This window comes from Drosophila yakuba, chromosome 2R (genome assembly GCF_016746365.2).
Source record: "Drosophila yakuba strain Tai18E2 chromosome 2R, Prin_Dyak_Tai18E2_2.1, whole genome shotgun sequence".
In the NCBI taxonomy this organism is placed as follows: Eukaryota; Metazoa; Arthropoda; class Insecta; order Diptera; family Drosophilidae; genus Drosophila; species Drosophila yakuba.
The window spans coordinates 12,153,998-12,166,553 of NC_052528.2; the positions used below are offsets into that span (position 1 = coordinate 12,153,998).

At 44.6% G+C, this 12,556-nt stretch overlaps 1 protein-coding gene across 1 annotated transcript in view; it reads right to left on the reverse strand.

Moving 5' to 3' along the window:
• Nucleotides 1–5,915: 5,915 nt before the first annotated feature.
• The window catches only part of LOC6530268 (homeobox protein invected), a 32,986-nt gene continuing 26,345 nt past the window's right edge, over nucleotides 5,916–12,556 (reverse strand). Inside the window, exons 2-4 of the mRNA XM_039372404.1 lie at nucleotides 9,372–9,377; nucleotides 7,994–8,160; nucleotides 5,916–7,455 (exon numbers count right to left, since the gene is read on the reverse strand). Of these exons, the coding sequence (XP_039228338.1) occupies nucleotides 7,180–7,455; nucleotides 7,994–8,160; nucleotides 9,372–9,377 (449 nt within the window). The 3' untranslated portion in view covers nucleotides 5,916–7,179. The remainder of the gene's footprint in view (nucleotides 7,456–7,993; nucleotides 8,161–9,371; nucleotides 9,378–12,556) is intronic.

The following is a 12,556-nucleotide window of genomic DNA, read 5'->3' on the forward strand; positions in this document are numbered from 1 at the left end:
TGGAAGGATCACCCACCTGGAAAAAGAGGCTTCCTTATCGCCAGATCGCATGTGTGCTGTTAGTGCTGTCGGCCAAATGGATCAAGATCTCGGTGGTCCTGCGATCTGTCATCTGCATATGAGCCGCATATTCAGATTCGATCCGATCCGATCCGACACAAGAAGATCATCCAGAGAAGCCCTTGAGTCAGCGGCGGCAACAGGTTTGCCCCAGATTTCGGGCAACTGCCCGTGTGGTCTCTCGATTGAGCCATCATCAGACATCGGACACACCAGCCCAAAAAAAACCAAGAGCGGGGGAAAAAAAGAAGTGAAGACACCGAGATAGGGACCAATCTACCCTCCGTGCCAACTGGCAACTGCCAACTTTTATTAACCGAAGCCAGCAGGGCGTGGAGTGGCACTCGAGTGCCAAATCATGACAACGCAGATACAGATACATTTCGGACCGTGGCGCATATTCAGATTGAGATTCGAATTCAGATTGATCCTGCAGTACGTGTGGCCCGATGAAGCGCCCCCAAAGTACCAGGAATCAAGCACTCAACGGCTTAAGTGTGGCCCGAAAAAAAGGTCGCACGATCATCATACTGTTTCAGCTCACCATCAACATCAACATCAGCATCAGCATCCAGAGAAGAATCCCCAGATCTCCGCGCCAGCTGCAGCCTCTTAATTTGACACAAAACAAGATCAAATGTCACTCATCATAACTGCGAGCACGTAGGCATATGAGCATAATACTAATGAGCAACATCGATCTGCCCTGTCTGGGCCTCAGTTTCAGATTCGGTTTCGGTTTCGGGAATCTGGCTGGGATTCGGTATTGGGATTAAGATCCCCACTCCTTCCACCTTCTGCTTTTAATATGCAGGCGCGCATGCGCTGACCGACTTAAGATTGCCAAGTGGCAACCGCAACAAAAGCGACAACAACCTCGTTGCGACAACTTGTGCAACAATACAGGGTAAATATTAAGCCAACGAATATTACACAGTGATGAATCTGTATTCATAATATTTTTATATAAATTGTTAACAGAAGCGAAGTGATACGTTCTACTAAGTATTTAACTTTATTTGCTTTTTCCCTAAGGTTTACAAAGTTAAGTATTTTTATAATGAGAAACCCGCAAAAGAATCCAAAATATTGATATACTTTGATAGTCTCTATACATTTTAAAATCAAAACCAATTTCTCTGCGTGTATCGAACAGTTCGAGGACCCCGAACTGCAGCGAACCGCTTTCCGGATTTTGGCCTGGTCTAATGCGCACGTTGGGTGCATAATGAAACGAGGGTTGCCTCAAACCTTCATAATTTTCGGTGACATTTCCTTCGTTCCCGTTTCCGCGGGGCACTTTCAACGAGTGCCTCTCGGTGGATTTATGACCATTAATTTGTATGTCCGACTCGACACTCGATTAATTGGACCTCCCCGAAGCCTGGCTACTGTGCATATCATTTAGGGTTTAGTGCTTAGGGTTTTAGGGTATAGGGCTTCTGTAATGGGCCTCCATTTCGGGCTAGGGAATGCCACTTTCACTGCTGTTCCTTCGACAAACATCGATGGCTGATGGTTTGCAGTAGGGTGGCACACCTGCTGCGTTTTCGATCACCCCTTTCCCCTAGAGGAGCCCCGTATTAGCCGTAATTGTATGCAGAGGACGTGGTGGTGTCCGCTTTTCCCGGGGAGTATACCCGCACTATTAGATGCTTCTGGGAATGTGCGACCTTGTCATTTGCCAATTGTGGATTCCCACCGTTGCGGTTGTCCAGTGTCCAGTGTGCAGCGCTTTGTCCATCAATTTATGCAAGTAATGTTTTGATTTGTACCCTTCAGGTGCGGATACACACCCACTATTGTGTGGTTCCCGGAGTCCCAATCCCAGACGCGATCAATTTCTGTTTTGACAGCTATGCGACTGTCAGGGGAGTTGAAGTGTGTCTAATTGATGTTGGTTGCTGCTTGGTGCTTGCTGCTTGGTGCTTGGTGGTTGGTGGGCACAGGTCACAGATGTTTGTTTGGCCAGGTTTTAATCGAAAAACCAATATCAAAGGCAGACACTCGAGTGACATCTGCCGGTTGTCCTGGTGACAGTTTTATAACACTTTAAATATTATTTAGGCCTCGGGTTACGTGTTTATTGCCCCGGACTTCCACTCGCAGTCCCAAAATCCAGTCCCTTTCTCAAGCGCACGGACATGCGTGACCAATCGCGTTTAGGCCAGAAAAAGGGTTGCCCCGTTGCCGCGTTGCCGATTGATACAATTAAAATTGCGCTGCAAATGTGCCATGAAAATGCGATCGCAGGGTGGGGCCCATGCCCACATCGTTATATTTTACGATGCGGCTTTCGCCATCAGCCATCAGCCATCGTCCATCCCCAACCACATCCCCATTTGCCAGTTCCGATTGCCCTCGCGGTATTTCCTAATTGAATTGAGGAGGTGGGATCGCAAGACAGACCGACTAACCAACCAACGAACTAAACATCCAACTTTTGGTGAGTCAGTATCCATATTCGTATCCGTATCCGTATATCCACAGCTCTCCGCCCTTTCGGCGGGTTCATAAACAGCTCGTTCCCCCCCTTTTCCCGAATGGCTTGTTTTGCATGTTAACAAGATACTTCCGCTCGAATGGCACTTCGAGTACGCTCCCGTTTGTCGGCCGGGCACGAATGAAAACGTAACGTAATTTCCCATTTTCATATGTCACTGGCAGCTATGAGGCATTTTCATTGCATAATTAACCCAGCCCACCCAGTTTTCGTTCCCTACCTGTTTGCCAGGTGGAAAGAGTGCTTTCTCCGACTTTAGTTTCCTTTGGAAGTTTTGAGAATAACATTTCGACTTCAATGACAAGTACTTGTGTCTAACAGCTAAAGGGTTTCAATGTGACCTTTAAATATATCTTGCAATTGCGTTGATTGAAGTATTTATCATATCTTTTGTGTTACTTACTTAACAATGGAGTTTTATAATATAATGATGACCATCCATGACCCTGACCATCCTTCCACTTACTTTTAAAGCATTATCTAATTATCTGCTTAATATTAAAGTCTTTATGACGTCTTTCTTTATTTAGATTGCTATTCTATTTATATGGGCTAATAATTTTTATCGCTTTCGTCTCCACGTAGTTAAAACACTTGGGCTTAGTAAACGATTTTATTTAGATTTTGTTTGCGATAACTAATAACTTGAGCTTTCAGAAATGACTGGAATAAGGGGCTTTTTTTTACTGCCGATATCTTTTCCCTTACCTTTGGTGCCTTACTAAAACTATCCATATTATGATGGCCATAAAACGTTGACTCTTGTTTCACACCAATTCAAATTTTATATTATATTATCAAGTTTGAAGTGCATACAGCTCAATAAACGGCCTGCGTTAAATCTCATTTGCTCAATCGAAAGGCGCGCTGAAATTATCGCGGATATTTCGCTTGCAGCTCCCACGCTGTATCTCAAAGATACTTTTATTGCGGCTGCTCTTCGCCCCGTTTATTTATTTACCTCTTTACTTTTTCGCTTGATCTTGGCGATCAAGCCAAGATCTGCGCGCAGGCGTAATGAGGCAACTCCACTCGCTGAGCAGCAATGTCAAATACGCAGATCTCTTCCTCCGATTGGCGCTACGTGGGTGGTCCCTCGATTTGTTGCCTTTGATCTGTCCCATGAGACGTGCCACACCCACACACACACACATGTGTGTGGTTCGATAAAGACGGCCCAAACTGGGGGATCAGACCCCGCCCTTCACGGGGGCAGTTGGATTTGCATGCAGCGAGCCAGAAACTCATTAAGTTCGGCAATTAGAAGCGCCGCCAAATGGCCAAATGGCCAAATACTCGTAAATCTCTGGCTAGTTTTGGCCGCCATGAGGACGCTGGTATCAGCATTCCAGTACTAGTATTGCCCACAAAGTGTGAGCACGTTTCGCTGTAAGCTGGTGTTTCATTAATAATCCCCAGCTGAAAGGGCTGCGATGGCCGGCTAAGTTGGCTGGCGGACTCTTCATAAATCTTGTGTCGCATAATTACAGTTAAAATTTATAAGCTTATCTCCTTAGCCGCAAATTTATTGGCGAGTCCAGCGACCAAGTAACGCTCAACGTGGAGCGTCCGTCAACTCGCAGAATGTCGTTCAAGGTGCAGGGAGCGAAAATACATGCATAATCCATAAAATCCCTGATTAGATTAAAGTACTTTATCTCAGTGCATTATGCTAGAAAATATGAAAAATGCATAGAAAAAACAATTACAGTTTAAATACTCTTTAAAAAGATTTCTTTATTACTGAATTATATAACAACAGCTGGCTTAACACTATTAAAAACATATTTTTTGTGACAAAAAAACATGAAAGGATTATGCAGTGTGGATTTCTCCCAGTGCAGTTCGCAGTTCCCGTTCCGGTCACCCGGTTCGCTTTTGCGTTGGTTCCTTTTGGCTTCGCTCATTAAACGGTCTCCAAGTATCGGCTAAAAAATGTGTATTTAAAACGGCGTGAAAACAATTTGTTGCCAATTTTATGACGCCTCGCCACTCAGCTGCCCCCTGTGAACCCATCGCCCCTCCAAAGTCGGCTTGTGGATCTGCAAAACAAATTCATTTGAAGTCTGTGGTCTTTGGGTACTAAGTGTCAACCCCATAGATTTATGCGTATTGTTTTTTTTTCGGGTTACTTGCGCTGGCATTCCGGGAACACTCGGACTCGGACTGGGACTCTGGACTCGGGATTCTGGATTCAGGATGCTGGTTGCTGGATGTGGCTCTGTCTTCTGGCCTTAACTCGCGCCAAGGCTGCGAGCTGCCAGACATTAATCATTTGGTGCTGGGGGGTTAAGAACGGAGCAGTTCCAGCAGTTTGCGGCAGCATCCGAGGCGTTGTAATGTGTGTAGCTGCAAAGGGTTAGGGGTATTGGGGGGTTCAAGGGGATTGGTGGATTCAGGGGGGTCCAGCGGGTGAGCTGGGGGCACAGGACAGCGGGATTAATGTACGCGGACAAGGTATTTGAATGGGCCTTTTTATGGTCGCATTTATTGAATTTATAACGTAATATACCCGCTCCCATGACTCATGGCGATTGCTCCAAAACAAAAAGTTCAAAACCCCACTGTATTGCGGTACGAATCCAGTTCCTGGGGCAGTTCCTCCGCCAGAGGCAATAAAAAATTATGCTTAAACAAAATACTCGCAACTATAAATTCAGCAAAATATTACTAAACTTAAATTGACTTTTTATGAAGTTATATCTTCGCCAGACGCGTGCCATAAAAAATCACTTAGGCCGCGCGGAAAACTCCCACGCACAGTGGAGCCTCGCGAATAAAGTGCCGATCGTAATAACGTTATAACGCGGCCATCGTTACGTACCAGTATCACTCGCCTTTGTTCGCCTGCCCGATACTATACGATACCATACAATACGATACTATATGATACACAAGCGAATGTGAATGTCGCCTTCGATGTGAAACCCAAAACCGATCCGTAAATCATTCACGGCGAATTGAGACGTTTTTTTTTATTTCACGCGCGAATTTGTTGTTGAACTGCCAGTCCAGTGAGTCGAATAAAAACTCAAAAAAGGCATGCCACAGCCACAAATTAAACATTCCATACTGGTAATCAAACTACTTTGCCATACTTGTTATGCATTTATTTGGTTTATGGTCTGCAAATGGATTTGCGTTGCTCATCGGTAAACAAGAGGCCCAATTTAAAATGTTATAGGTTCAAGCTAGCAAAAAATAGTAGAACAACTTTACTATATTCACAATACTTGAAAAGTCTAATTACTTCTTTGACTAAGTAACTGTTTCACTCAACGATAAATTTCATTTAAGGTATAGCCATTTCTCTTTAAATGTCTTCTTAATAAAAAATTAACTGAAATAATGATTATAGTCTACTCTTAAAGTGCTTTTTTATTGAATGAATACGATTTAAATCATTTAATATTGGAACATAATTTAAATTGCTTATTTGGGATATTAAATATTAAATAATATTTTATTGTTAATTAAAAAGCGTGATTTACAACCCAATTGATAGCCATTCCCAATCCATTTTTTCTGTATTTAGACATTACCTTCAGTTGTTTATTGTTGTCGTCCACTTTGTTTTGGCCCCTCGAACTTCTGCAGGTGTTACGTGTCTGCGATCCACTGTACCGCCGCCCATCTCCACCCCCCGCCGCCTTAACCCGTGCCGCCTGCAATGACAGACACATTTAACACCTACGCGATGTTGACGCTGCACTTCAGTTTGGCCAAAAGCAACAGCAACAGCAAAAACAAAGGTAAAGCTCGGCGGGCGCCGTTTTGGCCGTCAAGGTGTCAATTTGTGCCGTTGGCAGACTCACACACTCGCACACACTCACACACACTCGCACACACACCTGGATTTGACGACTGTATGCAAATTTAATGGCTAAATTAGACGAAGGTGCGCAGAGGAGCGGAGGGGGTCGAAAACAAAGCGACGAAGGAGGGAATTTAATAATATATGTGGCTAATGTTTGGCATCGAGACGAGACGCCGTTTATTAGGCGTGATTATGCTCGCAGATAGCAGTTTTCAAATTCAATTTGCATAATGAATTCAATTCGAATGTAATTCCAGCAATTGCTGCGGCCGGTGCCCAATCTTTTGATCCGCGCATTGCTAATTGAGTAATTAATGCCGACGCCCACGGCAAATGGAAATGCGATCGATTATCTATATAGCTATATCTACCATATATGTATGTATATGGCGACCACCCACTTGGCCAATTGGCCAGTTGGGCGACTGTGCGATTGGCTGCGGCCCATAAACAGATATGGCAATCACATTAAAATTATGCAAAATTCTTTGATAACGACAGCAACAACACGGCGTGTATAATTTAAATGTTTATTAAATTATTTAGTTGTGAATTTATGAATGTATTATACAAAACGCACACGCAGCCTCTGCTCGTTTCCTCGTGGGATTTCCCTCTCCAGCTACCAATTCTTCGGAAGATTTCTTCCGCCGATTCTGCGCTCAGCTGTTTGACTGCGTGTGCGGCGGACTAGAATATGATACAACTTAATCGCTCCGAACTTCTTAGCCTAGCTTACACGCTACACTCCATAAATACTAGATCGTAGATATTGCCGGACGCATTGCCACGCCCACTTCTAGCAGGGCTCCTTGGCGGCAGCGGCAGCGGCACTGGCCGCCTCCTGCAGCTCCTGCAGCTCCTCCTCCTCGCGGGTCAGCGGTATCGTCGAGTGGTTGTACAATCCCTGGGCCATCAGCTGCAGCGCCAGCGGATTCTTGGTGCCGCTCGACTTTTTCAGCTTGGCCCGCTTGTTCTGGAACCAGATCTTGATCTGGGCCTCGTTCAGGCCCAGTTCCCCGCTCAGCTGCTGGCGCCGCTTCTCCGTCAGATAGCGATTCTCGTTGAACTCGTGCTGTGGGCGAAGAGCAGTGGGGAAAGGGGTGGGCTTAGTCGGGGTCAAAGTGCGTCTCCGTGGAGTAGTATTTTGAAGTATATATATTGGGGAATGTTAAACAAGTTAATACCAAGCTTAGGCAGAGCCATTAAGGGCTGTACATACATATTTAAAAAATATTAAAAATTACTTTATATTCATATTGTTTAATTATATTCGTAAGATTTACATTGTTTGCAAAGCTTTTATAATTTATATGATTTTCTAAATATTCTCCAGCTTTTATAATTTATATGATTTTCTTAATATTCGCCAACTAAATAAAAAAATTATTTTAAGGCATTTACGTCAGCAGATATTCAAAAGAAACAGCTCTTTAGAATTTAAAAGGTTGTTTCAAGTGAATAATATAAAAAGTTTATTTGCAACCCATAAAATAGGCACAATTTAGAAAGCTTGTTAGCTGTTGATTTAATATTCTCGTTATATTTCAAGTGCATCACTAAATTGCGCTTTAGTGAAATTTAGAGGGAATTTAGGGCGGAACTCAACTTACCTTCAGTCTGGCCAACTGCGTTCCGCTGAAGGCCGTTCGCGGCCTTTTGTCCTCCGGCACCCCGCCCCCATCGGCGGCCTCCCCCTTCTCGACGCCTCCGCCACCGCCCCCGCCACCTGCCGCCGAACTGGACGTCGCCGGCTTCTTGGGCTTTCGCGCTCGTGGACCTGAAAACACAAAACATACAAACACAATGAGATGAGCTGCGAGATGCGAGATGAGTGCGGAGGTCATAAAAATTCCAGGGAGCGCTTAATGGCACCAACATGACTGGACCTGGCCCTCAACCTGCCCGACTGCCGACTGCCGACTCATCGGGCGGACATAAATCCTGCGCCTCATATATGCCGTCCGGCCCGGCAATTAATTCACATTTAAATGCGCCCAGACGAGTCCGGGGTAACGTCCTTCAGCCCCATTTCCCCCACCCCCCCTTCGAAGTTCACCAGCTAAAACAATTAAAGTTGTCGGGTGGAAATTTGCTCGCGTCATTTTCAAAAAGTAATCAACGCAATGACTTTTGACTGTGGCTAATTTTCCCGAAGGAAAACACCCCCAAACACTAACAAACACCCCCAACGGACTTGCGACTTGAGTTGTCTTCGATTTAATTAACAGCATTCGGGGCGGACAGGCGCAGAGAATCGCGCCACTTGATGTGGGTTGGCCCAAAAGTTGCCCCAAGACGGCCAAGTAAAATTCTATTCTAAAATGAGGTTTCAAAGTTTGGCTCGTTTCAGAAATAGTTGGGAAAACTCTAGCCGAATTGCAAATGGAAAGCGAGAGATGAAGCGATTATGAGGTTTCACTAATGGGAATATTTTGGTTGAAGAAGAGCCAAGTTAAGTGACCGCAAGATGTTCGAAACGAAACTGAAATATGTGGCAAGTATTTTGCAATTTAGAAGCTCCATCTATCATAAGGCATTTGAGAGTGTCTTGAGGAAGAAGTTTGGCAAATGAATTTGTATCTTTCGACCAGTTTAAGACCTTCATGTTTAAGACTTATTAACTGACTTATTTTGAATCATTTACTAGATACGGAAAGTATTGTTATCTTGCTCCTTTCTCTAGTAGCTTTTGCTGAATGGTTCTTTGGTGTCTTTGAAAAATTACAAATTTAGAAGTTCAAAATGAATCTAATATAATGCTGAGCCTGTAAAGAAGGCAAATGTTGATTTTAGGAAAATTAATATACTCCAAATTTCAGCCAGCCCATAAATTGGTAATAATATCCATAATTTTAGCTATCAGCTTAGTCACAGCTGCAAAGCCCCAATGATAAAACCTTGACCCATTCCGACGAACTATTAAGCACCATTATATCGATCCCGAAATTCCAGTTCACTGAGTCCTGTCCATCGTCCTTTTGTACTTACTTCGACCTGCAAAGAGAGGAAATTATAGAGAAAGGTTAGAACGATTTGAGGTAAACTGCTGGGGACAATTTAAAATTTAATTTACTTTTAACGCGAATCAATAAAATATCGGAAATTGATTAAATTCCTCGACGTCAGCGCGACTCAGCGCAAACTTTCTGATGGCGAAACGTGCAAAAATTCCCGGCAACCCCACTCAGCCACGCCCCCAAAGCGCCTGCCGCCCCACAACAACCTTCAAAACAAATGTAGCGGCACTAATGGCAACGCAACCAAGTCATGCCCTAAGTTAAATCGTTGGAAAAATTGAACAAATCAATTTTGTCAACAAAATGCCAAAGCTGCCGACGGGCGCGAAATTAAACCAAAATTTGTAGATTGTCGGGCGGGGAAAGGGGCGGCTGTCTGTTCAAGTGGGCGGGGCTGTTGTAAGGTGTTATCACGGTTTTAAATTTCACACGCAGCCGACGATAAAAACAAACAACAGGAGCAGCAAAGGCAGCAAAGGCAGACCTTGAACCTGTCAGACAGCCGGGAGACGATGACGACAGGAAAATCCAAGTCACGATGACCTCCGCCCCCCGAGGAAAACTCCCCCTTTTTGCTCGCGCTGAAGGAAAACGCATGTTGGCAAGCGGAGATAAGCAAACTCGAGCTGCATGCCAAAGCGTCGCAAGGACATTGCTAAGGGGTTGCCAGTTTCCTTTTGCCCCCAAAAGAAATCGCTTCACAATGCAACAATTGCCAGCGTGAAATCTTTTGCTCTCCTCTCTCTTGTGGAAATTGTGATTTATAGCGTGTTAAATTTTTCATTGCTCTGCTGCGCAAATTTGACACAATAAAAGTTTCAAAGTTGTTTTTCGGGGGAGTTTCCGGATGTTGTTCCGTGGAGGTTACTTCAAATTGGCTTTAATACAAATTATATGAACTCAATCAATGTTGCTGAAGTATTGCAGAAAGTAGTAAACACGTAAATAGGGAGGGTGAATGATTTAAGATCATTATTACTGAGTAATAACCAGTCAACTTTAAAGCCAAGTTGTAAGCCTTTCCTGCCTTAAATATTTATTGTCTTTGGTCACACTTAATGCGCCTTTCTCCGCGCTTCTCAAGATTTATACTGACCTAAGTCCTTTGCAGTGAGACACGCATTCTACAAAGCGAAACGTTTTTGTTTTGACCGCAAATTGGTCGACAATTCCCAAAAAAGTGAAACAGTGGCCTTGTTCACTGCTAAGCCCGTAAGAAGTAAACAAAAACAGAGACGCACATTCACATAAATTCCTGTTCATCAAAAAACAACAACGCGGCAGAACAGACGGCGAAGAAAACAAAAACGGGAAGATGTCTTCATCAGCAGCCTCAATGACCCAACTTGGCGAAGCCAACTGCCAACTGCCAGCCGAGTGAGCCGAGGCAAAAAGCAGGCTTCTTCTGCCACTGGGGCATATGTTTAAAATAAACGCATTTGTTTTATTTATGCTTAACATGAGTTGCAAATGCCAAAAGCAGCAGTGCACGCACACAAAAGGAATCCAGCTTCCAGCCGACCGGGTTAGTTACCTTTTAGGCGGGAAAATGAATGAACCTGCCGTAGAACCTGGGCACTGCGCAATTAAATCCAAGGAATTGTGACTCCAGTAGGAGCCACATGTTCAAGGATCAGGTGTACCATCTCGGTACGAAACTCGGAAACTCACGCCCCAAAAGCACCGAAATTGACTTATAAAGATCTCAAACTAACGGGCCACACGCAGACCACGCCGATCGCGTCACAGGGGAGCCAGAAACCGAAACAGATACAGATACATATGGAGATACAGATACAGATACCGATTCAGATTTAGATACAGATACAGATACAGACGGAGCCGGTCTGGCGATCGAGAACCAGTCACATAAGTTTTAAACGCCGAGCTTCGATGTAAGCGATCTGTCTCGCGACGATCGCAACTCGTATCTGTTTCTAATGATCGCACATTCGAGCCCAAAGATCATTAATAAGCCATAAAAGACAACACATAGCCGGGGAAATTTACATGTGAAAAGTGAAAGCGCTCGATGATTGATCGGTGGTTATTCGGCATCCACAGTTCTGATTGCCGATCAAAGATCACTCGATCCCACGCAGAAACCCACCAACCGATCGACCAAGCGACCAACCTGGCAGACAGGCAAATTAACGCTGCGGTTTGGCGACACTGATGAATATTGACATGACGACGCGTCGCTCATCGGTTTGATTGCACGTTTAATTGAAGTGATTGACGCGGACAGCGCGACACTCGCAGTCACAATCGCAATCGCCGGATGACAAACGATGCCGATCTGGGGATATATATACATATAGGTGTATAGGTGTATAGCTGGGGAACTTCGTCAGCGTTTTGTCTATCGCTCAATCGATCCATCGCTCCACCGATCCATCTACCGACCGGTGCTCGAAAATAGCCATTTGAGCCAGTCCAGCCTGACTAGCTTGCAGCGCCAAAGGCTAGCGACCACATTCAGCATTCCATCGCATAATTTGCTCTCCTGCATGAAAATATTTTTAAGCATATTTCTTAATTGCTCTATCAGTGCCGGTGGTTAGCTATGTGTGTTCGCTGTTGCCACTGCCACTGCCACTGCCACTGCCGCTGGCTAATTTGCATAGCCCTTGCCGGCTTTGCATATGAAATCGCTGGAGGGGCACACACTAGTTGTCCTCGCGGCGCTTTCATCGCAGGGCGCTTCATTGAATATGCTCCATGGGCGAGTTGGAGGTGTCAAAACATGTTGCTTCGAACGCGATTTGAAGGCGGCAAATGAAAGTAGAAAATGTGAGCCAAGCTTTGCGACAACAGCTATAATTACCCCATCGGAAAATCAGCAATCAAGGTTATACATAAATGTAAAATCACAAGCAAAATGCTCCAACAAAATCATTTAAAATCTGAAATATCTATTAGGTAATTTAAGCCCCGCATAACTATAACTTTAAATATGGCTTGGTTGAGCTTGCCGACGAGGAGGACATTCCTCAATGATCCCAGCGAATTCCGAGGCAACCTTTTACGCGCTCTCACACCTTTGGCGATTCAATACCCTGCCCGAGATATCGGTTACACCTACAGCATTGATTGGGTCCATGAGGCAGCCGCAACTGGTTTGACAAATTGCAAACCGCATTTTCCGCTGATATT